Source organism: Mauremys mutica, chromosome 1, assembly GCF_020497125.1.
Source record: "Mauremys mutica isolate MM-2020 ecotype Southern chromosome 1, ASM2049712v1, whole genome shotgun sequence".
Taxonomy (NCBI): Eukaryota; Metazoa; Chordata; order Testudines; family Geoemydidae; genus Mauremys; species Mauremys mutica.
In genome coordinates, this window is record NC_059072.1 from 57,634,770 (window position 1) to 57,662,195 (window position 27,426).

At 40.4% G+C, this 27,426-nt stretch overlaps 1 protein-coding gene across 1 annotated transcript in view; it reads left to right on the forward strand.

The window, feature by feature from the left end:
* ANO6 (anoctamin 6) overlaps positions 1-27,426 on the forward strand; it is a 108,046-nt gene that overhangs the window by 67,591 nt on the left and 13,029 nt on the right. Inside the window, exons 4-16 of the mRNA XM_044986778.1 lie at positions 4,781-4,846; positions 6,256-6,534; positions 7,422-7,535; positions 8,694-8,809; positions 9,195-9,329; positions 11,071-11,176; positions 11,838-11,898; positions 15,145-15,290; positions 17,350-17,427; positions 20,609-20,834; positions 21,670-21,839; positions 22,704-22,801; positions 26,625-26,755. Of these exons, the coding sequence (XP_044842713.1) occupies positions 4,781-4,846; positions 6,256-6,534; positions 7,422-7,535; positions 8,694-8,809; positions 9,195-9,329; positions 11,071-11,176; positions 11,838-11,898; positions 15,145-15,290; positions 17,350-17,427; positions 20,609-20,834; positions 21,670-21,839; positions 22,704-22,801; positions 26,625-26,755 (1,726 nt within the window). The remainder of the gene's footprint in view (positions 1-4,780; positions 4,847-6,255; positions 6,535-7,421; positions 7,536-8,693; positions 8,810-9,194; positions 9,330-11,070; positions 11,177-11,837; positions 11,899-15,144; positions 15,291-17,349; positions 17,428-20,608; positions 20,835-21,669; positions 21,840-22,703; positions 22,802-26,624; positions 26,756-27,426) is intronic.

Genomic DNA, 27,426 nt, shown 5'->3' on the forward strand with positions numbered 1-27,426 from the left:
TAGGAAGATGGTAGAACTGAATGATCAGAGAATGAATTTGTAATGGAGAAAGTAAGCCTGGTCAAGGGATTTTCACCAGAGTCACTTTGCAGTGTGACAGCTCAGTAGCGTCACATCCCTAATAATTCTAATGGGATTGCATGAGTGTAACTGAGGGCAGAAATTGACCCATGTTAATTTAAGGACTGTCAAGCAATTAAAAAAATTAATTGTGATTATTCACGCAACTAAAAAAATTACCGTAATTGTGATTAATGGCGCTCTTAAACAATAATAGAATACTATTTATGTAAATATTTTGGATGTTTTCCACATTTTCAAATATGTTGATTTCAATTACAACACAGAATAGGAAGTGTACAGTGCTCACTTTATATTTATTTTTATTAGAAATATTTGCACTTTAAAAATAAAAAAGAGTATTTTTCAATTCACTTAATATATATGAAGTTGATAAGCTTCATATAAGCATCTGAACTTGAACTTTGAGCCCTTTGAAGTTTACCTTAAACTAACATAGCAAGCACTGTTGAAAATCACAACAATTGAGGACTAGATTCCAAACTCCAATGGGTGGAATGCATTTCATGTAAATTTTATAAGATATCTGAGGGTGTGCTGAGCATGTCTGAGATTAAAATTTCTCCCATGAAGTATGAATTTAAATCCTCGCAATTGATGTGCTCAGTTTAGACCCCAGGGACTATTTTCTGCTACAACTCATTAGAGTTTCAGTAAGTGTTCCAATATGCCTTTTTTTTTTTTCCTGCTGGGATCCTTAAATAGCTTGTAGTTGAAAACTAATGAGGCAGCAACAGAAAGGTAAATTCAAAATAAATTAACAGATAATGTGGTTTTTGTCCTAATCCAATTTACATTGAAAGACTCTCACTGACTTCAGTGAGAGTTGGATCAGAACCTTCGTTTCTGATCATGGTCACCAATGAAGATAAAACAATCCATGCTTCATAAAAATAATTTAAAAAAAAATCTTTATCCAGACAACAAAGAAACAACCAACAGCAAATATTTGATATTCAGCAATTTCTACAGAGAGTTTACAGAGAACTCTAGATTAGCAGGATATGAGAGGTTTGATTTCATAAGTAAACAATCTTTTTCTAAATTGTTCCTGCTAATCAAATATTATTCATCTAAATTAGTTTAGCTACCTGACAAACAGAAAATTGGTTTGAACAATTTAAAAAAACATTACTTCTTCCATTGTTTTTGAATGTGTCATGCCTGAAGAAAAGGAACAATATCTGTGTTATTAAAATAAACACTACAAACAAATATCATATTTTAGGTCCATTTTATGCCACTGCTTGGGTCTGCAAAAGACAGCAAGCTACATAAACTGGTTGTGTGCCAAGATGACCTATCTTGCAATGAGGTAAGAAAGATGAATGAGCCCATTAAGTTAAGGGAGGAGGGCAACCACACCTGTTCTGCAGTCTGGTAGAGAGATTTGTTTGGCAGGGCTGAGGGTAGTGAGGAACTCCTGGAAATAAAGTCTCTGTTCCTGTGGCAGCCCTACTTGTATCCTACTCCCACTTTCTCACCTCACCTACTGGGTCAGGAGAGAAATCAGGAATTATAAATGGGTACAGTGAGATGGTTCCAGAACTTCTTTCCAAGTACAATTATTAAAAATTATCATTGACAGTCAGGGTGGAGTCAGCAGTGTTGCCAGTCCCAAGTGTTCAAAAATCATGAGTCAGTCCTGCAGAAATCATGAGATTGGCTTAAAACTTACGATATATATAACTCCACTATATAGGGTTTCTTTTTTCTTTGCCTTCAGGTTTATGGGCCTTTACGGTACACTCACTTCACATTTTCAAGCATTAGTCTTGCAACCATGAGCAATAGAAACTTACTTTTTTAAAGAAAAAAACGAAATGGAGAATCTCTTGATGACAGAACTAGCAGCTTTAAGAAAAGCTCCCAAAAAATCATGAGAGAGGGCAATAATAAGATTGGAGGGTTGTTTCTTCTAGTCTCCCCCACCCAACTATCAGCAGGATGCCTTAAGCCTGATGAGCCCATGTTCTCTTGGTGACTGACAGATCTCCCTTTAATGTTCTGAAGACCAAATTAACTTGTGGAACTCATTGCCATGCTATTATTATTGAAGAAAACTGATTAGCAAGATTAAAAAAAGGATTAGACACATGTAAATAAGCACAGTATCAACATTTACGTTCTCTAGAAAAAAGAGGCTTTCTGTCTTTGTGCTTCATGTATTGGTTAAATGACAGCAGGCATCAAGAAGAAATATGACTAAGATGAGACATCATAAATTAAAATAATAAATGGCATAAAGAAGATAGTTCTGTTATCCTTGTCTCATAACACAAGAACAACGGGATGAATATTCAATTTAATTAAATAAAAGTTGGAAATTCGAAACCGATAAAAGGAAATACTTTTTTTACACATGGGATTAAACTGTAGAATGTGTTACCACAAGAAATTGTTGAGTCCAAGAATTGAACAAGTTCTTAAAAGGGATTGGATATTTATAGGGCTGTCAAGAATATCCAGACTTATCATAGTTAATGCTAACAAAAATTTTGGAAGGAATTTTAAACCTCAGGGTTTAAACCAATCTCTAACTATTTGTGATTAGGATGAGACCAAAATTGAAAGCAGATTATCCAACATCAGCTGTGGGGTTCTTAGACCTTCCTCTGAAGTGTCTGGCACTGACTGGTGGATCTTGGATCTGAGCCAGTATGCCAATTCCCATGTTCCTATCAAGGTTCTGCTTCTGCTTCCACTTTAGTCAATGAGAGTTTTGCCATTGATGGTTGGAGTAGGACTGGACCTTAAGTACAGAGGTTACAGCTGGATGCAGGGTACCAGAGTAGGTGGATCTGGGCTGTTTTTGTTTGAGAAGTCTTGTTTGAGAAGTTTTGAGACCAGAAGTCCTTAAGCACAGGACAATACAAACAACTAAGAAAATGGTCTGGGGTACGAAAACAATCTATTGCACTTAATAACCCAGAAGACTAAATATGGATCTTCACCTAGAATATGTGATCAATTATATGAACAAGCTGCTCATAGAGGAATTATATAGTGGGCTTCAAGTAGCTTTAATTTGGTCTACTTCACATCAACTTTTAAAATATCTAGTAAAAATACAAATCTCTTTGTGAGTTCCTTATTTTGTTCTATTCAGGATTTTTTGAGGAAGTTCACAGAGGAGAGTTGAGCATCAGAGACAGATTTCAGATTTTTGAGCCTCTGGATAGATTGCCAAGTGAGATACACTCTGTGAGTGAAATTAACATTTCTCACGGATTTCAACAAATTGCTGTCACTGTAGACACCGTGGGGTCTGTAGCTGCCCCATCAGCCAACTCCTTTGTTACATGAGGAAAGGCTATGAAACCAGGCTCTGCCCCCACCTAGGGACACTGAGGACTGCTGGGACAACACCACTTCCCCTCCAGCCGCTCTAACCACCAGCTTTTCAATTTTAGGATGGTGCATTTATGGATTGTGAGATTGGTAAGGATTTAGTTAGAATCATAATATAAGGTTATGTCATTATTGTGAAAGACGGAAAAAATTGCAGACTATTGGCAGGGAAATGGGGATTGGTTGTCATGGCAAGATTTTGGAAGGGAAGAATATTTGCTACTGGGAGGGATTCCCTCAGTGGTTAAATTAGATGCGAAAAGGAGGAGAAGATTGCCAATGTGGATGACCGTTTTCACAGAGACAAAATTTGGGGCTGACCTACTATCTCTGTGATGCATCAGACTAAAATGCTAGATACCGTCAAGATCTGAACTTGTGGCTTGGCCCACCTGTAATTGTAAAACATGGGCTAAAGGTCAAGTGCCTTCAGCAATCCAAGAGAGCAGGTATTCCACAAAACTGCATTTTAAAGTGTTATTGCTTTTAGAAAAAAATATAAGCCTAGTGCACGCCTGCACAACTCATAAAGCGGCGAGGGCCATATTACTCCAAAGAAAACAGCTGCGGGCCGAACCCCCCCCAGTCCCACCCCCCACCTCCAGCGCCGCCAAGCCCACCTGAAAAACAACACACACCCCCAGCGCCATGCCCCCCCCCAGCACTGCCTGCCCCACGGAAACAAACCCTCCTTCCCCAGCGCTGCCCCACTGAAACAGCGGTATTGTACCTTGGTAATATGTTATAGCAGGCCCCTAAGGTAGTATAATTCAGGTAAAAGAAAAATGTCTTTTTGCTAGAAGTAGAATAAGATCTTCCCCCCACTTTGTAATCAATTGACCTGTTGAATGAATGAGGTGTGACTGAGGAAGGCATGGAAGGCAGGCACCTCAGGACAGCTGCAACTCTTGGAGAGGGGATGGGAGCCAAACCAGATCAGTAGAACAGGTCAGCCACTGACTCCTCGCTCGCCTCCTCAGCCCCCCACCCCTCCGGCTCGCCTCCTCACCCCCCGCCACTGCCCACCCGCCTCTTCAGCCCCCCTCCCTCACCCGCCACTTGCCTACTCACCCCCCCGGGCCGCACAGTGAACCCACCTACTCACCCACCACGGACCGCACAGTGAGCCCCCGTGGGCCGCATGTTGTGCAGGCCTGGACTAGTGGTTAATAGAGCACTGATTGCCATAGCAATTATAATGTAGATATTGAGGATAATAACTTAGCATCTGAGTGATTCTTCACTTTTGTTTGACAATACTGTTCCTTTATTTTATGTACACTACTTTATACGAATGACATAAATTGGCAAACAAAGATATTTTACTATTTGCAATTGATTTTAACAGAGGAAGAGGCAAGCATATGAGTCTAATCTGATAAGCAATGGCTTGCAACTTGAAGCAACAAGATCGGTGAGTATCCTTTCCTTTGTGTGGACTAATGTGTCTGAAGGAAGACTTTGGCTCCATATGGAAAAGGAAATGAAGTCCATGAATGCACTGTAGCTTCTTCCCCCTCTTTATTCCTATGAGATCCAAATGTTGGGGTCACAAGAGGTTCCCCCTGCTGCCTCTTTCCCTATTCTTTGGCTAGGAGCCAGGAGTCCCTGTGCTGAAATCATGGATCTGTCACTGACTTGCTCTGTGGCCTTGGGCAAAGTCACTTAAGCTTTGTGTCTGTTTCTTTCTCTGCAAAATGGAGGTAGTAGTAACCTACTTCACAGAGGGGTTGGGAAAATTAAATAGTTAGTTTGTTCAGCACTTTGAAAACATGAAGCCCTATAAACATTCTAAGGGGCCAGTTCTGCCCCCTGCCCTTGTGGCATATAGAAATTGTAACTGGGACACCAGGGGCTGGGGAGAATTCGCCTAATGAAAGAGCAGCCATAGATCTGACATAAGTGGCCCTAGGTGGATGCTCCTTGCAAGTCCCAGCATAGTGGGAGTAGCTGTAGCACTCAGCACTGTGGAGATTCTGGGCTTCATTCCAGTCTGTAGGCAGCCCTGGATAGGCTGCTAAAAGATGAAGCAGCCACTGGGGATGTTCTTATTTACAATGGAGGCCACGTTAGCCACCGCAGTATCCCAGAATCCAGGCAGCACAAAGATGGATCTTCCCTTCCTTTCTTCCTGGGCTGCATCTTCTGTGCTGTGGCTCCCAGCAGATGCTGCACAGAATCTGGCACAAAGTATTTTTATGATTATTTTCTAATATAATGAGCTCTGGAGCATGCCAATTCCTCACAAACTGGGCTCAAAATCCACATCTTTAGGCTTTTGATTAGATAGAAACTTGCAGTGGAAGCTCCACTTGTGCATCCCAGCCCATGATTTGGCCCTCTGACCATAGCATGTACCTCAGCTTGCAACATGGAGAACTGTTAGGAGAAAATCCAGCATGGATATATTGCTACATTGTAAATTTGTGCAGGTTTTGGTAATCCTGCAATGCTCATGGTTCAAAATCTTTTTTAATAGTGAGCTTCCTGAGGACTAGATCTATAAACAGCATTAAGAAATCCATATAGGTAACGTGTGTTAAAATTTAAATTGCTTTGTAAAATATTTTGCAAGGTGTTACCATTAAAGCAACAATTTAGTGATCTTTTTAAAATGCCATTCTCTCCAGAGTTTTCATCTCCCTTCAGTGTCTTTACAGAAGTTAATGAGATGTTCACTAAATTGGATAAAGAATATACCCTGGAATTGATCTTCTACGGGTTTTAAAAAGAAGGGAAAATCTGTGTTACTTAAAAGTATTATGAAGGGCTCCTTACTTTCATTTTTTGTGCACATATATTTTTAATATTCTTTCACTTTAGGTCTTAGATGAAAAGCTTATTTTTGTAAAAGTGCACGCGCCTTGGGAAGTGCTATGCACATATGCCGAGGTTATGCACATCAAATTGCCTCTGAAGCCCAGTGACCTGAAAACCCGAGATTCAGCTTTCAACTGGTTTAGCAGACTCCTCCGAGTGGATGAAAATATCATCAAACCAGAGCAAGAGTTTTTCACTGCCCCATTTGAAAAGGCTCGTATGTCTGATTTTTACATTAAAGACAAAGACATCTTCTTCAACCCTGCAACCAGAAGCCGAATTGTAAGTCAATATAAAGATTTATTTCTTTTCTGTCTCTAAACCCACACAAAGACATTTGTTTATTTCCCTTTGGGTATGTCTTCACTACTGGCCGGACCGGCAGACAGCCATCAATCCAGCGGGGATCAATTTATCGTGTCCAGTCTAGACATGATAAATCAATCCCCGAGCACTCTCCCGTCGACTCCTGTACTCAGCTCGGTGAGATGCTCAGGCAGAGTTGACGGGGGAGCAGCAGCAGTCGACTCACCGCGGTGAAGACACCACGGTAAGTCGATCTAAGTACATTGACTTCAGCGATGTTATTCACGTAGCTGAAGTTACGTAATTTAGATCGATCCCCCTCCCCCACAGTGTAGACGATGCCAAAGTCAATCAGAGCAACACAACCACCATCACCAATAACAACCAACCCTCCTGACACATTAGAAATGTAGGGAACAATCTTACATTGACTAGGAAACTGACTGGATGATCTAATGAGGTGAAATTCCAAACCTTTGTCCAACTTGGGTTCCACTTATGCCCCAAAATAGAGTTTAAGTGGGACTTAAATGGGGCAGTGGCCTTGTACAGTGAATTTCATGTAGAGAACTTGCCCCTTTAATGTCTGAGTCTGTGGTGACATCTATGTCACAATCATAGATGTGGTGACATCTGTGATTCAGGGGGGAGGGATAGTTCAGTGGTTTGAGCATTGGCCTGCTAAACCCAGGGTTGTGAGCTCAATCCTTGAGGGCCCAATTTGGGGATTGGTCCTGCTTTAAGCAGGGGGTTGGACTAGATGATCTCCTGAGGTCCCTAATAATCTATGATTCTATGACAATTATAGTTTATATTCCTCACTTACAAATTGCAAGAGATTGAGGGCATTTTGTATTTTTCAGGTTCATTTTATTCTTTCCCGTGTGGAATATGCAGTAAAAGACAATGTGAAAAAGTTTGGTATTAACAAACTCCTGGACTCTGGGATCTACAAGGCAGCATTTCCTCTTCACGATGTAAGTCCAATGCTTGGAACAGGTATCTTAGTTGGGAATAAATTTGTATGCTGATTGAAGACATATGTATGATTCCTATAGCAAAATACATATGGGCATTGATTTTATTTGTTCACTGACTGTCATAGCTGGAGACAATGGCTGGAAGAAAATATTCCTTCAAAACTCTTTTTCAGAGGAATATTGATTTTTCCAGTAAACAGAATTTGCCACAAAAAGTGTCTTTTCACAGAAGATTTCAATTTTCCTTTAAAAAACCAAACACCCAGAAACTGAAATATTTTTATCTGGAAATGCTGCAGAGGTGCCTGATGGGAGTTGTATGTAGTTCAGTTGCCTCGTGTCCCTATTGTCCTCTATGGGCCAGGCTCCCCAGCCAGTCTATATCTTCTATGATGCTCCATGGCCAGAAACTCCCAGGATGCATCACTTCCCTTTCAAAGAGGGGAAAGTCAAATGTTCTTCTTCATCACCTTTCTTGTTGCACTATAGAATGAGAATGGAAAACGCCATTAAAAATTCTTAATACAAGTTCACATTTTCACCAAATATGTTTACAACCAACCTAGCAAGGAAATGAAGGGTTGTTTCCATCTGTACCCTCTTTTGAATCTGAAACAGATGCTGAAAGCCCTGCATTTATTCTCCAGAGTTTTCAGCCTTCATTGTAGTACATCACTGTCCTGAGGAAAGCACCTGATAGTATGTAAGAGGTACTTAAAGTCTCATTTTTAATTAGAACTGATTCTTTTCCCAATTCTAGGCCCCAAGCCTGCAACTGCTTAAATGCATGTTTAAGCACATGACTAAACCCCATTATTTTCAATTAGATGACTCCCATAATTAAAATGAAGCATGTGCATAAGTATTTGCAAGAATGGGTCCTTAATGACAAGCCTCTGTACTGTCACTGCTTGCTTACTTCCTACTCCTTTTTGTAATTTGCAATGGAACTTGGGCTAAGAGATTATTCCAGACACTAGTCTCATAAGTGTAGCTCCACAGGGATCAGATTTCACACAGCCAGTGGGGCTGAAGAGGCACTGGTTGGTACAGTTACAGTCTAGTCATATAAACTGGTTCAGCCGCCCATAAAGTTTGGGTATTATAAACGGTTATTTTATGGGACAGTGTTTCCATATTCATTCTCTTTTGCAGTCTAGATTCAATCGCCGGTTAGAGGACCCCAAATGCCCTAGTGAACGGTATCTTCTTTACAAGGAATGGGCTCACCCTCTAAGTTTTTACAAACTGCAGCCATTGGATCTTGTCAGGTGGGTATGCATATGATCAGTACAATTCAGAAGGACCTAGGAATTCAGGTAACATTTTCATATTTTGGTACATTGAAGATTCATGCCTCAATTCTAATTGCAGATATGTACGCCCATATCTGCACACACATTTGAGCATGCTCTGTTTCTGACTTTATAAGATACATGTAACCAATCAAAACTGAGCTTCAGTGAGAAGTAGGTATTTCATGCAAATATAAAAAATCATGCAAATTCACAGAAATGGTTAGCTATTGTACTTCTGCAGTCACACAGTGTAAAAATATGAAAATAGAGTCTAGCCCTAAATATTTGGAATAGACAGCTGTCTGAGAAAGAAATGTGGAGTTATTTGCATTTTCAAAGAGTATTTTTCCCCCCACAGGAAATATTATGGAGAGAAAATTGGAATATATTTTGCTTGGCTTGGTTTTTACACTCACATGCTGATCGTGGCAGCAGTAGTAGGACTTGCCTGTTTTTTGTATGGATACATAACAAAGGACAACTGCACATGGAGGTACCGGATGGACAGTTCAAATATATTTTCATATTGACACAGTTCTGAATACTCACAAATAGCATAGAGTTTTCTAGGCATAAGAAAAAGGGAACCTTGTTAGTGATCCCAGATTGAAGTTCATGGTGCTGTTGAATGAACACTGTGAAAAGAAAATGACAAGTATATATCAGAGCTACAAGAACATTCCTGGGTCATCTAGTCCAAGGGACATGAAAGTCCTCTGACGCCCTCTTATTTCTTCTACTTCCCTTGCATCCTCCTTTCTCATTGTGCATGTTCCTTCCTCTACTCTCTGTCCTCCTTCTCGTTCCTGACATCCTGTAAGCAAAGAGCTATATCATGCCATCAGCTTTTAAGCGGAACTCCCTATTGAAATCAGTGGGGAGTTGTGCTATAAATCTGATGGCACGTTATGGCCCAAAGGCTTTTACAAATCAGAATATACAGAGACATTCATGTCAAATAAAAAGGACATGGAATGAAAGGGGCAGATGAGCAAAATGATTAAAGCAACTAAAACGTTAAAAGAGCATCCCAAAATATAAATCAGTTTTCTGCCTTCAAAATAAAGAATACATAAAAGGAAATTAAAAAACAGGGAAAGAAAATCACAATAAATCCTGGGGAGAAAATAAAGAATACAGCACAGCATCTGAAACAGAATCAAGGAAACTGGATGGAAAGGGCTCACTAAGGACCTGATCCAATACTTAGTCAGTCATTGAAATGATTCCCATTGACTACAGTGAGTGGTGGATCAATCCCTGCCCGAACAAAAATCAAGTTAATGGAGAAACAAATACAGAGAATAAGAATAGCCACTGGCTTGGTTCTGAAGTTAAAGATGTAGTGTACAGGGCAAAAAAGTAATAGACAGACATGAGAGGTTACGAATGACTTGTATTTAAGATTTTGGGTTTTTTCATTCTTTATAGTTTGACATTTCTATGTGAATCCACATATAATGTAAAAATGTAAAGAAAACAGTGAAAAATCAAAACTTCAACACAGGTTACCATAGCATGTCCATTTATGTTTGCTACTCCCTAAGGGAGAGAAAAACCTTTCTCATAGATGAAATTCACATATGGGTGGAGGGCCCGCTAAAAGGCACTGCTTGGAACTCAAGACATTCCTTCCCCCCCCTCTTCTATAGGAGAATAGGCAGAACAGCAGCACAGGGGAAATGCTACTCCCCCTTTACACCCTGAAAAGAGACATTGGTGGGAAGGGGCTACTGGATCTGCACTTACTCAGATCCCCTGATCCTCTTGCGCCCTCTGTAGCTAGAACTACTTCAGCCACTTTGGCTATTCCAAGTGACTCTGCAGCCACTCCCTGGCCTGAAGAGAATTCCTCACTTTTCCGGGTCAGACCTCCCCTACCACCATCCTCAGATTGAACATTATAGGGTGGGTTTGCCCATTGTAAATCAGGTAAAAGAGTCACCCTGAAATCCTGAAAATGTGAACAATAGGATTTTTTAAGATCTCTGTTTTCTTCTTAACATGATTTGTTTTAGAGAATAGCACCAAGAGTAATGGGAGATAATTCCTTCCAGCTTCATAGTCTGATTTGCAGTATATTGAAGGCTAAGAGTGGAAGTGGAGGAGGCACATTGTCTGAAAGCAGCACACTTAGCAACTTATTCCTTACTTCACTGAGTTATCACACCATCTACAAGCATTAACAGTAGTCTGAGTTTCGTGTTTGTGTAATTGATTGATTTTATTTTTAGCCAAGAAGTGTGTGATCCCAACATCGGCGGCAACATCATAATGTGCCCGCAGTGTGATCGTGAATGTACATACTGGAACCTCACTATCACCTGTGAATCCTCTAAGGTAACGTGCCATTTACATCCTGCAGAAATGGGCTTCTAAGTTCACTTACAATAGCCTTTGTATTTTCTCTTACACCATCCATGGGGTAAAGTAGCAGCAGTGTTATTCCCCCCACCAGTGCAAGATTAATGTCTCTTCAGCACAGAAATATGAAAGGCATAAGAGAGAAACACATGAAAAGGGAAATGTTGGAAGGAAAAGGCAGAGGGCAACCCCACAATTACCATATCAAAACAGTGTTTTCTTATTAAATAGGTTAATGTTTTTCGTGTCACTTCTTGTTTGTCAGAATTACTTGTTCATTTGCTCTGTGAGTGTATGTGAGAGAGAGAATACAATGTGTGTGTCGTGTCAACTGAAATTCCTAGCACTGAAGTACTGTCTCTCCTCTTCCAGTACAGTGAATTGGTGGAACATTGATACGACAGCAGTTGTATATCCTTTTGCTGCATATTTGGCTTGTAGGTTTAATGTAGGTTTTCTGCATTTAATTTCCTTGATTTTGTATATTGGAAAAATACTAGGAGGAAAGGTGAAGATTCTTTATTAAACCATGTAAAACTAAAATCAAAATGTGCAACATTCTGTCAGCATTCTTATCCCATGTAGAAAAATTACTGACCCATTACAGCTGAAGTGTTTATTTTTTAATTCTTTACAGAAACTGTGTATATTCGATAGCTTCGGAACACTAGTATTTGCAGTATTTATGGGAATATGGGGTAAGTCGATTTCAAGGTTTTGCTTTCTGTCTACAGTTTTGTCATCTAATTTTGGGCAGACCTAAGACATATGCCAAAAAGTATAGCTAAATGAACAACTATTTCAGTTTCTAGTGTTCAGCAATATTACAAAAGGGATTTCACATGAAAAAATTAAGCATGACAGTAACTCTTTTTAGCATCATTTGGAGACTGATTTGAGAACTTCCAGGGGCAGATAGGAATGTTGGGGGGTTTTTTCAGTGTTTGCTTCATCCTTTTAAATTTGGAGAAAAGTAAGAAGAAGGGATTAGAACTGCCCAATGTTAAGCCAGCAGGAGCCACATGCTTAAACATGTCTGGCAAAGGACTTGTTATTCTCCAAGGACTCTTGGAGCTGTCTATTCCTACCAGCAGCTGCGTGACTGAGAAAGGCAATGGCAAAAATAAAGCCATTTATTATATACTCTAGTAATTATTTCTTTCCTTCTTCATTTACGTAATTGATACACTAAACATGCAGTAATTACAAGCACTAGGGACATCTTGTGGCAGTGAAAGTGTCTCTTTAATCATGGGGTTCCCACTGACTGATTCTATTCTGTACTGGATTCAATGGACAAGGCAAAGTTTATTTTTCCAGAAAGTGTCTTGTTTCACTGGACCGCAGAGGCAGAACCAGAATTTTCTTAACAAGGGGGCCCATGTTACCTGCCAAGTAGCAGAGATGTAGTAGTATGTGCTACTTCCCAATTTCTTCATCGACAGGACTCTGCTTTACGCATGCACTCCTGAACAGGAGGTGTGCAGATGTGTATGGGGTTCCTTCCCATTCCCCTCCACCACCGCTTCATAGTGTCACCCATGTCCTCACCAAGCCACAATCTCTTCTTCCAGAGCAAGCCTGGAAGTGGATGTGGTGGAGGAGGCAGCGTGAGATGGCAGCTGGGTTCAGAGAAGTGGGGAGCCAGGTCTGAGACCTCTCCCTGCTCCTCCCCTCCCACCAGGGAGATGGGGAGTGGCCAGGACCTCTATTCCCTTACCTCCCCTCCCACCAGGGAGATGGCGAGCGGTCAGGACATTTCCTCTCACCCCTCCTCTCCCATCAGAGAGATGGGGACTGTGAAATAGTAGTAGCAGCATTGTCTATGGCCAAGGGAGGAGCCTGAGGGCCCCACCTTCATTAAGCCTCTGTGGATTGTCCATATTACCCAGGTTGCTAATTGGCTTTAACTGTAGCCCCTTAACCAGAGTGATTACTAGTTGGTGATTAACAAGTAATGTTGACTTGGAAGCTAGTTACAGAAGTAAGTTTCATTTGTTATCATTGGTGCTGCATGAAGGGTAGCGTACAGAAGACAACTACTGTAACATTTTAGAACAATATGTCAGCTTGATAAGGAAAGATTAATGTGCTTGTTATTGTAAAACATGTTCTACCTTGATCTTTTGATAATGAGCTTAATATAAAGTGCTTTAAAGTAACTATTTCAATAAAATAATTGTTAAGTTAAATGTGATTCTTTTAAGAACTTTTCAAAGGTATACTATGCTCAAGATACCAGCAGGAAATTCCCTAAATCAAAGATTAGAACAGTTTGATGTTAATTTGATCCTTTTTCTGTTGTTAACTTATTTGTAATTTGCCTCTTAATTAAAAATTGTGATTTTCTGTTTTGGAGAGTTGTTCCAAAAATGATAAATGGAAAGTTAAACTGCATAACTACAATAATGCTTACAAGGGTCTGTTAGTATTCTCGTCATAAACCCGCTCTATAAGGAGGTGAATTGTCAATCAAAATTGTACTGAATCCAAGTGATGCCATTTCAGTTGTAATTTTCATTGAATTATAATACTTTTGTAGATAGACTGGTCCAAATAATTTGAGGAGTGATACATTTTTAGCCCTATAATTGCATTGCTACTATTAATATACTTGTTAATAAAGGTACTTCAGAGAACTCAAATAATTACAAAACATGAATGAATTCAGCCTCACAATATCTCCTGTAAAGTGGGTCTGGACTACTAAATTATATTAAGTGACATGTCCAAGGCCAGACAGGATTAAAACCTAGATCTCCAGACTCCCAGTCATTTGTTTTAACCAGTAGAGAATGCCTCCTTAGAATAAATGAAAGAAAAGATCAGTTAAAATACAGACAGAAGAACCTGCCCTGCTCTGAGGCCTGAGCGGTACAAAACAGCTATAAAGTTATCACACCTGGAGGATTCCCTCTGTGTAGGCAGCTCCCTCAGTGACCGAGCTATCACAGCATCTCCTGGGCCACACTCGCTTCCTGGTTGCTAGCACGGGGATTGTGGCAGAGTGAGGGGCAGCAGGCTGTAAGGCCAGGACAACCAATAATTCCCAGCTACTGGAACAGTCCTTGAGGGCCTTTTGAAGCTGGTGCTAATTGGAGCACCGATGAGATTCTCTAAATTACTCTGGGGACCAGACCAGTGGCCCAATGTAGGGATAGGGGAGCTTGTGCCTCTTTGGTTCACTGGCCTTGCTCTGCAGGCTGATACAGAAGGTGAGGACCCCACTTCCCCTTTTTTGGCCTCTTGCTTGGAAAGAGTAGTTTCTGTGCTCCCCAGAGTTCAGGGAGCACAGGGATTGCCAGTGTGAGAGGCCTGTGTGAAGCCATGTAAAGGTAGGAACCTTCCATCCATGGATGCGCTCATGCAACGGCCTCTCCCAAGCTGGCCCTTAGAATCTGTCTGTTTATTGCATGCTTGGTTTTGGTGAATTGACTGTAACTGTTTCTGGAAAACCTTTAGTAGGTGTGGCACTAACTCCATAGTGAATAATAAAAGGGCATTAGCCTTTTCCATATGGCAATTTTTTATATGCGCTAAGGTTTTATTTTAAAAACATCCATAACTCTCCAAAATTATTGTCCTTCAATTAATCAAACAATCTGCTTTGAAAAACCATCCTGCAATATAAAATCCAAATTGTTCATATTCTATACATTTTCAGAAAGGAAAAATAAACTTTTGTGCATTCTTTAGCATAAAGAATCCACAGGTTGATATAATAAAAACACCTCCATCATTAGAGCAGTAATTAGGTAAAGAAATAGATCCAGTTATTTTCTCCCTGAGAAAGTCTTGGCACTATCCCACCAACCAGTAAAGATTATATTCTATGTCTCCGAAAAGTGATCTAAAAAATTAATGATTCACATGTTACAGCATAGGAGTTCAAATGCTGTTCGGTGCACATGTGATAGAGTTCTGTTTGTTTATCCTTTGGTTAGTTACTTTGTTTCTGGAGTTTTGGAAGCGACGTCAGGCTGAACTGGAATATGAATGGGACACTGTTGAATTTTTAGAGCAGGAAGAATATATACGTCCAGAATACGAAGCACAATGCACTCATGTAGTAACAAATGAAATCACACAGGTAAGGAATATTTTTAGAATTGGTCATACTGCAAACTGTAAAAGCTAGAAATTCAAACAAAGACCTCATGAAAGTGATGAGCCAGATCTTCAACTGATATAAATCAGCATTTCTCCACTGAAGTCAATGGAGCTACCTCTGTTTGCACCAGCTGAGGATCTGACCCATTATGTTGATCTAATAAATTGCAGGCCTAGCATACACCAATCTGTATCAGGCTAAAATGTGAGGCCTGGAGTTCACAGAAATCAAATTTATCACTGCAGCTGGTTGTACCAATTACTGCAACCTTGGGACTGACAACTTTCTGTAATTCATAACACCAAGTGAGGGGGTGATTACTAAAGGGCAGTTTCCGAACAGCCAGAGGGACTGCAGTACAGTGATCTGGTGCCACAAAATGGTACCTCTAAACCCAGGTAACAGCCTGGCATTGAATAATTTTTGTTGTGAGAAGTCCACAGCGGTCACTGATAGGGTTGCCAGCTTTGGTTGGACATATTCCTGGAGGTTTCATCACATGACATAATATTTAATTATTTAAATCTTTAATTCCTGGAGACTCCAGGACAGAGGTCGGCAAACTTTCCGAAGTGGTGTGCCGCATCTTCATTTATTCACTCTAATTTAAGGTTTTGCATGCCAGTTATACATTTCAACGTTTTTAAAAGAGCTCTTTCTATAAGTCTACTGTTGTCTGTAAAGTAAATAAGATTTTAAAATGTTTAAGAAGCTTCATTTAAAATTAAATTAAAATGCACAGCCCCCCAGACCGGTGGCCAGGATACGGGCAGTGTGAGTGCCACTGAAAATCAGTTTGGATGCCGCCTTCGGCACACGTGCCATAGGTTGCCTACCCCTGCTCCAGGACAATCCTGGAGGGTTGGCAACCCTAGACTCGCTGATTGTTCATTGTTCTTGAAAGCCTGGAGACATGCCAGGAAAACAAGACAAAATGGAGGAAGAGAAGTTGCATTTCATACTGTATTCAGACTTTGTTATCCACAGGTGTCTGAATGAGAGAAGCACAAACAGGTATTATGGCCAAGCATATATGGATGCTAATAACATTAATGAGTTCACCTGGACAGGAATAATTCTCATTCTAGTGAAACACAATACACATTTATGAGGCTCTTAGTTTAGAGCTCCTTTTTTTATATACGTTTTCAAGTGGCTTTAGCGGTTCACTCCAGCTTAGCTGTCAGGTTTTTATTATTTTTTGTTATTGCATCACTACCGGGTTTACCTGATCATTTGCTTTGCTTTCATGTTCTAGTCATACTATATTAATGTTTATAATAGAGGACTTGAAAAGTTCCAAAACTAGACTGACATGGTTAAAAATCTACCTTAAGTGGCCCCTTCTGTGTTATAATCTTGTGCTACAGGATACCTGGTTTTATTAATAAGCCTGTAAAATTTACATTATCTTTACTACACAAGGATAATTCTAAACAATTCTTAAGGTATTTTTAGATAGAGAAGATTTGGCTAAAAAATAATATTTTTGCCATTATATAGACCTTTCATCTGAGTGTCTCAAAGATTTTTTAAAACATCAGTGAAGCCCCATTACACCTGGATGAGGTAGGCATCAACCCCATTTTAGAGGGCGGTAAACTGAGAGACACAGAGGCTGAGGCCTAAATTTTCAAAGTGTCCACTAATTTTGGGTGACAGTTTTTGGATGCCAAATCTCAGGTACATAGGGACCTGACTTTCAGAAGTGCTAAGCACCCACTCATCCAGCTGATGTGGGCAGTGGGAGCTCAGCACTTCTGAAAATCAAGTCCCACATTTCTCAAATTGGACACCCAAAAACTGAAACACCCAAAATCAGTGAACACTTTTTAAAAAAAAAAATTTTAAAGCATGGGCCCACATGAATTGCCAGGGGGACCTGGCAAAGATGTCAGGTCTGGGAATAGAAACTAGGATCCTGATTCCCATTCTTGTGCCCTAAACGTATCAAAGTGCTTAACAGATCACATGAAAATATATTTAAAAGAAGAGCAGATGTATGATTAATCCCCTTCTAAATCAACTCTCTTTCCAGCAAGAAGAGCATGTGCCATACACTGCCTGTGGAAAATGTGTACGGATGACCTTCGGTATAAGTGCAGTCTTATTCTGGGTAAAATTTTATTGATCTTATTCTTTAATATAATGTACTTCTCTTGACAAATAATAGCTTCATGAAAAACTAAACTATATATGAGTCAATAAAGTGACAGGCTGTTTTGAATTTTCAAATATGGATGTTTAAGTTGCACCCAAAAAGCATCTGCACACATGCCCAAACTGCATACACCAACCATACATTTGCATATGCAAAAAAGATATTTGTGCATATAAGTTTATACTTATGCATATTTTGTGGCTACAACTTGTGGGCTATGTTTGAAAATATGTTACCACATGTTTTGTTGGTAGGTGGAACAATGGATTACTTGGGGACAGACCTGGCTGCACTTTCCCCCTCCCTTCTTCCCAGTTTCTTTCATTGTTGTTCCAGCCATTCAGTTCAATAGTGTGTCATGGACGACTGGGCTTCTTTCAGCTTTTTCGTTTCACTTAAAAGAGCAAAGCTGGGAGCTCTTTGATTTTCCCAATCTTGCTACTTTAATTAAAACTAAAAATTGAAAGAAGTCCAGCCATCCATGAAACAATATGTAACATGGTGGGCCGGCCCAGAAAAGCCATCTCTAAAAGCTGAGGGCTCTAATATATTGCATGCTCCCAGAGTTTGTACAACATCCTGTAGCCGGAAAACCATCACCAGTGATGGGAAATGAAGCTGGAGCACAAGGACTGTACAGAATGCTGGCTGGCCAGCAGGGAAGAGGCTATGCTGTGGGTTTTCATGTCTCAAGCACAGTGAGGAAAATAACTAACTGGCTGGTTGGGATTCAGAATGCTAAGAGAATCTTGTAACATGTATTGTGATTTGGTTTATTACTGTGGTATTATGTCTATGGTGGGGGGGGCAGGGGATAAATGTCACTTTACAGACGTATAAGAAGAGAAACTCGCTGCCCTGAAGAACTTACAATCTAAATAAAAACTAGATCGCTAATAAGAAATTAAAATGGGGAAAGAAGCAGATACGACAAAAAACAAGGGAAAAGACAATACTGAACATGAAAGTATTATTTCAACCAATGCAGATGATATGACTGATTAAAATTATGGCTGTCAAGAGATTTAAAAAATTAATCGTGATTAATTGCACTGTTAAACAATAATAGAATACCATTTATTTACATATTTTCAATGTTTTCTACATTTTCAAATATATTGGTTTCAATTACAACACAGAATACAAAGTATACAGTGCTCACTTTATATTTATTTTTTATTGCAAATATTTGTACTGTAAAAAACAAAAGAAATTGTATTTTTCAATTCACCTAATAAAAGTATGGTAGTCCAATCTCTTTATCATGAAAGATTAACTTAAAAATGTAGAATTATGTACAAAAAAAAACTGCATTAAAAAATAAAACAATGTAAAATTTAGAGCCTACAAGTCCACTCAGTCCTACTTGTTGTTCAGCAATCGCTCAGATGAACAAGTTTGTTTACATTTCCAGAAGAGAATGCTGCCTGCTTCTTGTTTACAGTGTCACCTGAATGTGAGAACAGGCGTTTGCATGGCACTGTTGTAGCCAGCATCGCAAGATATTTACATGCTAGATGCGCTAAAGATTCATATGTCCCTTGATGCTTCAACCACCATTCCAGAGGACACGTGTCCATGCTGATGACAGGTTCTGCTTAATAACGATCCAAAGCAGTGCGGACCAACACATGTTCTTTTTCATTATCTGAGTCAGATGCCACCAGCAGAAGATTGATTTTCTTTTTTGGTTGTTGGGTTCTGTAGTTTCCGCGTTAGAGTGTTGCTCTTTTAAGACTTCTAAAAGCATGCTCCACACCTCGTCCCTCTCAGATTTTGGAAGGCACTTCAGATTCTTAAATCTTGAGTCAAGTACTGTAGCTATCTTTAGAAATCTCACCTTCTTTGCATTTTGTCAAATCTTCAGTGAAAGTGTTCTTAAAACAAACAATATGCTGGGTCATCATTCGAGACTGCTATAACATGAAATATATGGTAGAATGCAGGTAAAACACAGAGCAGGAGACATACAATTCTCCCCCAAGGAGTTCAGTCACAAATGTAATTAATGCATTATTTTTTTAACGAGCATCATCGGTATGGAAGCATGCCCTCTGGAATGATGGCTGAAGCATGAAGAGACATATGAATCTTTAGTGCATCTGGCACGTAAATATCTTGTGACGCTGGCTACAACAGTGCCATGCGAAATCCTGTGCTCACTTTCAGATGCATTGTAATTAAGAAGTGGGCAGCATTATCTCCCATAAATGTAAACAAATTTGTATCTCTTCGCGATTGGCTGAACAAGAAGTAGGACTGAGTGGACTTGTAGACTAAAGTTTTACATTGTTTTGTTTTTGAGTGCAGTTATGTAACCAAAAAAACTACATTTGTAGGTTGCACTTTCATGATAAAGAGATTGCATTTCAGTACTTGTATGAGGTGAATTGAAAAACACTACTTCTTTTATTTACAAATATTTGCACTGTAAAAATTATAATAAAAATAGTACAAAGTGAGCACTGTACACTTTTTGTATTCTGTGTTGTAATTGAAATCAATTATATTTGAAAATGTACAAAAACATCCAAAAATATTTAATAAATTTCAATTGGTATTCTATTGTTAGTGCAATTAATCACGATTAATTTTTTGAGGTAATCGCGTGAGTTAACTGCGATTAATTGACAGCCCTAATTAAAATGTGCCTGTTTCTCTTGAGGGGCAGTTGCTTTTTACTGGCCACAATCCGCAGCAACAATACCTGGCTCATATACAGTGTTTTTCCTCCAGAATGCATCCTGCCAATTGTGCAGTGCTGTACATGGGGTGTTGGGAAAAGAAGATTCTTTTCTAACCCAAGGAAGTGACCATCATATGCCCCAAAGCATGAGATCTCATTACCTCTCTCCTTATCTTAGCTTGTATAGCTACAAACATTATCTGTCATAAAATTATCCATCTCTTTTTCCACAGGTTGACCGTATGCTACACAAAGTAGTCTTCTCTTTTATGGGTTCTTAATTTACTGTGCTTTCTCTTCACAGAGCATCCCCTTGCTCTCATATTATGGGATGGGGGGAAAGAGGGTCCAATTAGTTTCACTTTGCCCTTCGTAATATATATTTCAAACCACTGTTTTTCCCAAGCCATATGATTTTACAGCAGTATATATATTGTATTCTATTTTCAGATTCTTTTGATCGTTGCTTCAGTTATTGGCATCATCATCTACAGACTCTCAGTTTTCCTTGTGTTTTCTGCAAATCTGCCACGGCACATTAATGGAACAGAAGCAATTCAGAAGTACCTGACTCCCCAGGCAGCCACTTCAGTAACTGCTTCAATCATCAGTTTTATAATCATCATAATTCTGAACATCATCTATGAAAAAGTGGCAATCATGATTACTGACTTTGGTAAGTTTATGCTTTAGCTAGGAACTGTAACAGAAAACATCATTCTTATAATAAGGACCCCAGTAAATGAATATCTACGCCAAGTATTTCAGAATTTTCCCTCTATAGCATGCAATGACTTCTAGAATTTTTCAAATACAGCTTTTCACTTTCATCAAAGAAATATATTTTACTCCTTGCCTAAGAAATCCTTGTATATCCAGCATGAAAGATCAATTGTTTACAGCTTTGTATTTGCAAAACAGACAAAGCTAGGAAGATTACTATAATACCCAGGCTTTATGAAAACAGATCAGTACCGCATAACACATTCAAGTACATTAGCTATTGTTTATGGAGAGAACAGCCCCTTTTTTGTAAATAAATAGAATATGGTCACTGGTCCAATGCTAGATGATTTTCTCTCGTTATTAAACAGATAACCATTCACAAATATTACTATTCTTTCCATCCAGGCCATCTACATTAAAGTAGCTGTTCTACTTTAGATGTGTAAAGTAGTGGTATTTTAATATGGTTTATTTCCATCATGTCAAAGTGTTATGTTTGTTATTTGTTGAGTCTGCGAGGATTTTCTCTTTCTATGAAAGCAATAGAGAATTGTGTTGCTCTTTTTCTTTTAGCGTCAAAGGACAAATTCTTTCCTCTTTACAATAGTCTTATAATTAACATAACGGGTACATTGTATTAGGGACCCTAAACAATCTAAATTGTGCTGTAAATTCTATTCAAGCGTGCAAGGCACATGCACATTTTTTGACGGAGGCACTAAAGCTGTTCAAATATTAATTTTCTTTCCCTTTTTGTTTTTTGGTGTGTTTTTTTTTAACTACAGAACTACCAAGGACGCAGACTGATTATGAAAACAGTCTGACCATGAAGATGTTCTTATTCCAGTTTGTCAACTATTATTCTTCATGTTTCTACATTGCATTCTTTAAGGGTAAATTTGTAGGATACCCTGGGGACCCAGTTTATTGGTTAGGAAAATACAGAAATGAAGAGGTAAGAATCCACTATAGTGTATCTTTTTTTCTTCATTAACAATGTAAGATGTTAGCCTAGGGCCTGACCTACACTAAAAAGTTAGGTCAATTCCAGCTATGGCGCTCAGGGGTGTGAAAAATCTACACCCCTGAGCAATGTCATTATTCTGGTCTAATACCCAGTGTAGACAGCGCTAGATCAACAGAAGAATTCTTCTATTAACCTAGCTACTGCCTCTCAAAGAGACAGATTACCTCCACCAACAGGAGAACCGTTGTAGCATTTTGAGTGTAGACAAGCCCTAGATCTTCAGCTATTGCCAAGGAGTGTACAGCACAGAAAGAGAGTTCAGTGGTAGCCTTTGCACTTCCCCAGTTCTAGGCCAACTGTGTGCTGGGCCAGCCCCTTAGCATAATTTAGAGTAGCTTCAAGGTTTCTTAAAGTGACTTAGGTTGTCATTGACTCACAAGGGACCACTGTGGCATAACAAAGACCAAGCCACAGTCACTTTCCCATGAACACCTGTATCAGCAGCAGATAGAGGCTGGTATAACATCCTCTGCACCAGCTCTCCACTATCCATGGATCCCCCTCCACTAGAGTGATCTTCTTGTAATGACAGTGCAACACAGAGAGGCTGTATGATCTGGGCCATTGTTCCATTGACTTCACTGGTATCCTGCCCACTTATAGCAACGTCAGATTTGGTCTGTTGGGCCTTTTGTCTAAATTATTAAAGGGATTTGTCTCATTTGTCTTCCCGGATTATTTTTAAGGTTAAAATAATGTAATTTTTAAAATTTTAGTACATATTTTATTTAAAACACTTTAATCTTGCCTGAAGAGTTATGCAGCATTTTTCATACCTCTTTCAACCTTTAGTGTGATCCAGGCGGCTGTCTCCTTGAACTTACAACGCAGCTAACAATAATAATGGGAGGTAAAGCAATTTGGAATAACATTCAAGAAGTGCTTCTTCCGTAAGTACCTAATGTTTTTTAAAAGTGACCTAATGAAACAAAAAAGTCAAATATTTGATGGCTGAGGCCCTGCTTCTGTTTGAAGTAAGTGGGCATTTAGATTTCAATAGCAGCATATGCTCAGGCACCTGGAGAACAAGACCAACATTTTCCATGGTCTCCAACTTGGATGCCATTTTTGGGTGCCCAGCTTGAAACGCCTTGGGGCCTGATTTTTCAAACATGCTATCAATCCCCAGTTCCCACTGAGTTCAGTTCAAGTTGCGGATGCTCAACGCTACCGAAAATCAGGCCCAACATGTCTCAAGTTGAGTGCCCAAAACAGAGGCAACCAAAACTGGAGGCTCTGACAATTTTCACCTTATTATTGCTTTAAATGGCATACTGCGATTTAGTATTTACTGTTCTGTGTCAGACTTTCCACAGAACAAGTGTTTAAAATGCTATTTTAGTTTTTTAAATATATTTTTGTAGTTGTATTTTGACATTCACAGCTCTGTTCATATGACAGACATTCCCAAAGGGTAATGTTGAATGTAAATGATACAGTAAAACCGGAGGCTGCATGTCTTCTATGTAACTTACACAAAGTTATTAAATAGTATTGCCCTCGTCAGGTCTGGTGCAACCCATTAGGCAACCTAGGTGGTCGCCTAGGGCACTAGCATTTGGGGGGCGGCATTTTGGGTCCTTTGGTGGCAACCGCGCCGGCCGGATCTTCACCGCCCTGGTCATTGTTGGCATTTAAGTGGAATGACCTGGGGCAGGGGGGCACGGGGAGGGCCACCTGCAGCAAGTAAGGGGGGGGTGCAGCACGCAGGGGAACCGCTCCCCGCCCCAGCTCACCTCTGCTCTGCCTCCTCCCCTGAGCACGCCGCCCCGCTCTGCTTTTCTCCCTCCCAGGCTTGCGGTGCCAAACAGCTGATTGGCGCCGCAAGCCTGGGAGGTGGGAGAAGTGAAGCGGCGACGGCGTGCTCGGGGAGAAGGTGGAGCAGATGTGAGCTGGGGCGGGGAGCTGCCACACGGCTCCCCGGGCCGGGGGGAGGTGCCGCGGGGTGGGTGCCTCAGGGCGGTGGGGAGGAGCTGCCATGGGGGGGGCCTCAGGGTGGCGGGGGGGGTGGGGAGCTGCCACAGGGGGGCGCCTTAGGGCGGAGGGGGGAGCTGAGGCGGGGGGCGCCTCAAGGTGGAGGAGGGGGAGGGGAGCTGCCGTGGGGGGGGCGCCTCAGGGTGGAGGGAGGGAGCTGCCATGGGGGGGGCGCCTGGGGGTGGGGGGTACATGGTGGAAGTTTCGCCTAGGGCGTGAAACATCTTTGCACCTGCCCTGGGCCTCGTCAGGAGACAGGGAATGATCTAAGTACAGAACGCTGGAAAAGGTATAGCGAAGGGAAGTGGCGAAGAGAGGGAACCAGCACATATCTGATGGATTTGTAATGGAAATTTATGACATTTCTTCACCATTCAAGTATGCACAATCGTAAATAATAACAATTACAGTGACACCCCGCTATAACGCGATGTTTGGGGTCCAAAAAATTCCATCGCGATAAATGCGGGGTCGTGGTATAGTGGGGTTTCAAGCCGGTCAGTTTAAGTCAGTGGTCCCCAACGCGGTGCATTGATGTGCGCCGCTTAGTGCCTAGTGCCCAGCAGGGGAGAGAAGCCGCGGCCCTGCGCCTGCCGGGGACAGAGAACTCCGAGGCTGCGGGCGCCGGTGCTATCTGTCCCCGGCAGGCGTGGGGCCGCAGCTTCTCTCCCCTGCTGGGCACTAGGCAGGGGCACATCAATGTCCCGGCGGGCGCCATGGCGTTGGGGACCACAGATATTAGGCCTTAAAAGGGAGCCAACTTATGATCGTGTTATATGCAATTTCGTGTTATGGCGGGGTGCGTTATTGCGAGGTTTGACTGTATCTTGAAAACTGGAGGTGGGAGTCCTAGAAACTAGGGTCAGATCCTGTTCCCATTTACACTAGTGTAAACCCAAAGTAACTCCACTGCCTTCAGGAGAGTTACTTCAAGTGTACCCTGTTGCAAATACAAGCAGAATCTGTCCCTTAGAATCAACAGGCCTGATTTTGTGTATTTACATCTGTAGATTTAAAAAAATTGCCACAGGAGTCAGTTTTTCCTTCTTCAGGCTGACAGCCAATAAGTCTCATTGTGCTAGTTGATTTTATTTATGCCAGTGATTGTCCCAGTTTGCTTAGCCAGTTATCTGTTCTTCCCATTATTTATGCCTGTCCATCACCACACTCGATGTATCACCACTTGCAACCAGTAGTCAGGTCCTAGGTTCATGCTTCCTTCCCAGATCAATTCTTAACATGGCCTGGTATTGCTTGCACTTAAAGAACTAGATCCACGCAATTCTGACATTTTTAATCATTGCAACAGTAATGTAACAGGCATTACTGATGCTTTAGGATGAGAAAAGTTGAATTGTGAAGATTAAAATGTGTCTACATACGGTGATTCAGAGGAGCAAGTGGAGTATGCAGTGAGTTGGATATGCATCAGGGACTTTTATTATTTATTGAGCACTGATAGAATGCTCAAGGCTATACGAATACAGAAAACAAATGATTCCAGACACAAACATCTTGCAATCTAAATCAGACACAAGCAATACACACTGGCTACAACAATACATGGATTGAAGGCAATGAAGGAGAAAGATTAGGAGACAGAGAGCATGCTGTCTGACAAATAAAGCTGCTTTAAACAAGATAACATTCAGAATATTGACAACCTTATTAGGGAGTGTAGATCTGGGGCCTTGATAACAGGTGGCTGGTGGGCAGGAGGGAAGTGTAAGAGGAGATGAGCAGGAAGAAAATGTGGAGAAGGGGATTGGAAATAGGGAGTGACCTAAAACACAAAAATATGGGTAAAGGAGACTTAGAAATGGAGGAAAAGAGAAAAGGCCCAAATCTTGCTTCCATTGAACTCCTATTTGCAATGATTAGGCCAAAAATTATAGGTAAGATGAGAAAGGAGGAAGGATAATGTATAAAGGAAGTGTGTCACATTTTACTTGATATTAAATGGTTTCAGATTCAGTCTCAGTGCACCTGTTTTTCAGGATATATTTAAGGACTACTTTAAGCCCAGATACCACAGTGAGGGATACATTAGAAGGTGGATTGATGGGAAATTTGGAACACTATTGAAAAAGCAATCCTTCCTGTATATTTTAAGGAATAACACATCTTTTGTAAAACTGTGATGCCTCATGCAAATCTTTAAAAGCATTTGGCTGATATCTCATTTTGCATTTCTCTTATTACAAATGGAAATTTTCTCTTCCCTTATTATGAAGGACATTTATGTGCAAACAATACCCCCCCCCCTTTTTTTTTCTTAAAAGCTCATCTGCTGCCGCTCCTTATTCTAAGGTGACAGATAGAAATAGTTATAACTACATCATCAATTTTCCTAAATTCTGGTGCTCGCATTTGACCAAGAGCTTTTCAGGGGGAGGGATTAAAAACTGTGCAGTCTGAGGAACATATTGGGCCTGGTTCTCTGTTGCCTTTTCGCCTGATGCTGTCTTTTACACCAGTGCAAAGTGGTTGTGAAACGCTCACAGATCAGAATGGTAGTGTTGTACACCCACTTTGCATTACTGTAAATGACTGCACAAGGTACAAGGCAATAGCGAATCACAGACCCATTGTTTGTATTAAGGAGTTTCAGTAGTTCAGTTATGATCAAAAGCCAATTTTCAAACTTGGCTATACCACCAGAGTAAGATCTTTGCAATAGCTCAGCCTTTGGCAGAGTAGACTAACAATGTGAGTCATCATTTCTCTCCTGACTGATAGCTGGGTTAAGAATCTAATTGGAAGATGTTGCTCAGCTGCCAGATCAGAAAAGACTATTCCCCGCTGGGAGCAGGACTACCATCTGCAACCCGCTGGAAAACTTGGATTGTTTTATGAGTATCTGGAAATGGGTAAGTCAGCAGTGCAATTCTGATTCATATGAGGTATTTTCAGGACTCAAAAGTGGTTGGTTTTTTTTTAAAGTCTTCAGATGAATAATGTCTGATGATTTTATAGATAGTGTAAACATGTTATAGAGATTAAAGCTTGTGCAAAATGAATAAAAATAAAAAAAATTGTTAGTCTAAATCAAATAAATGACAATCCAGTTTACAACCAAAGACAATATGGCTTCTGTAGCTAGGGATTGTATGAGTCAGTCTGTTGCCTCTTCATCTATTACCCTATCCGCAGGTCAGGGGCCAGAAGACTGTCATCTTCAACTCCAGCACTGCAGCATCACATTCCTATACCAGTTTACTGTAGATTTACAGCAGCTTTCAAGTTTTTGCTTTTTGGAAGCTGTCAAAACTTTAATTTCTTTGCAACCAGCCATACTTTAATAGTATTTTAATCATACTTATTTCAGCACACAAACACCAATAATGTGATTCTTAATTGAGGCTTTTCAGCATAGCACAGGATTAATAAATAAATTTACATGCCTGAAAGATAAGAAGGCATATAAAAAAAGCAGATATTTAAATATTCAGCATAGTTCATATGTATGAGATATGGCTTTTTTGTGCGAGTGTGCACCTCACAAACTTTTACAGTCTATTGTTCATTCTTGGTAGGCCTC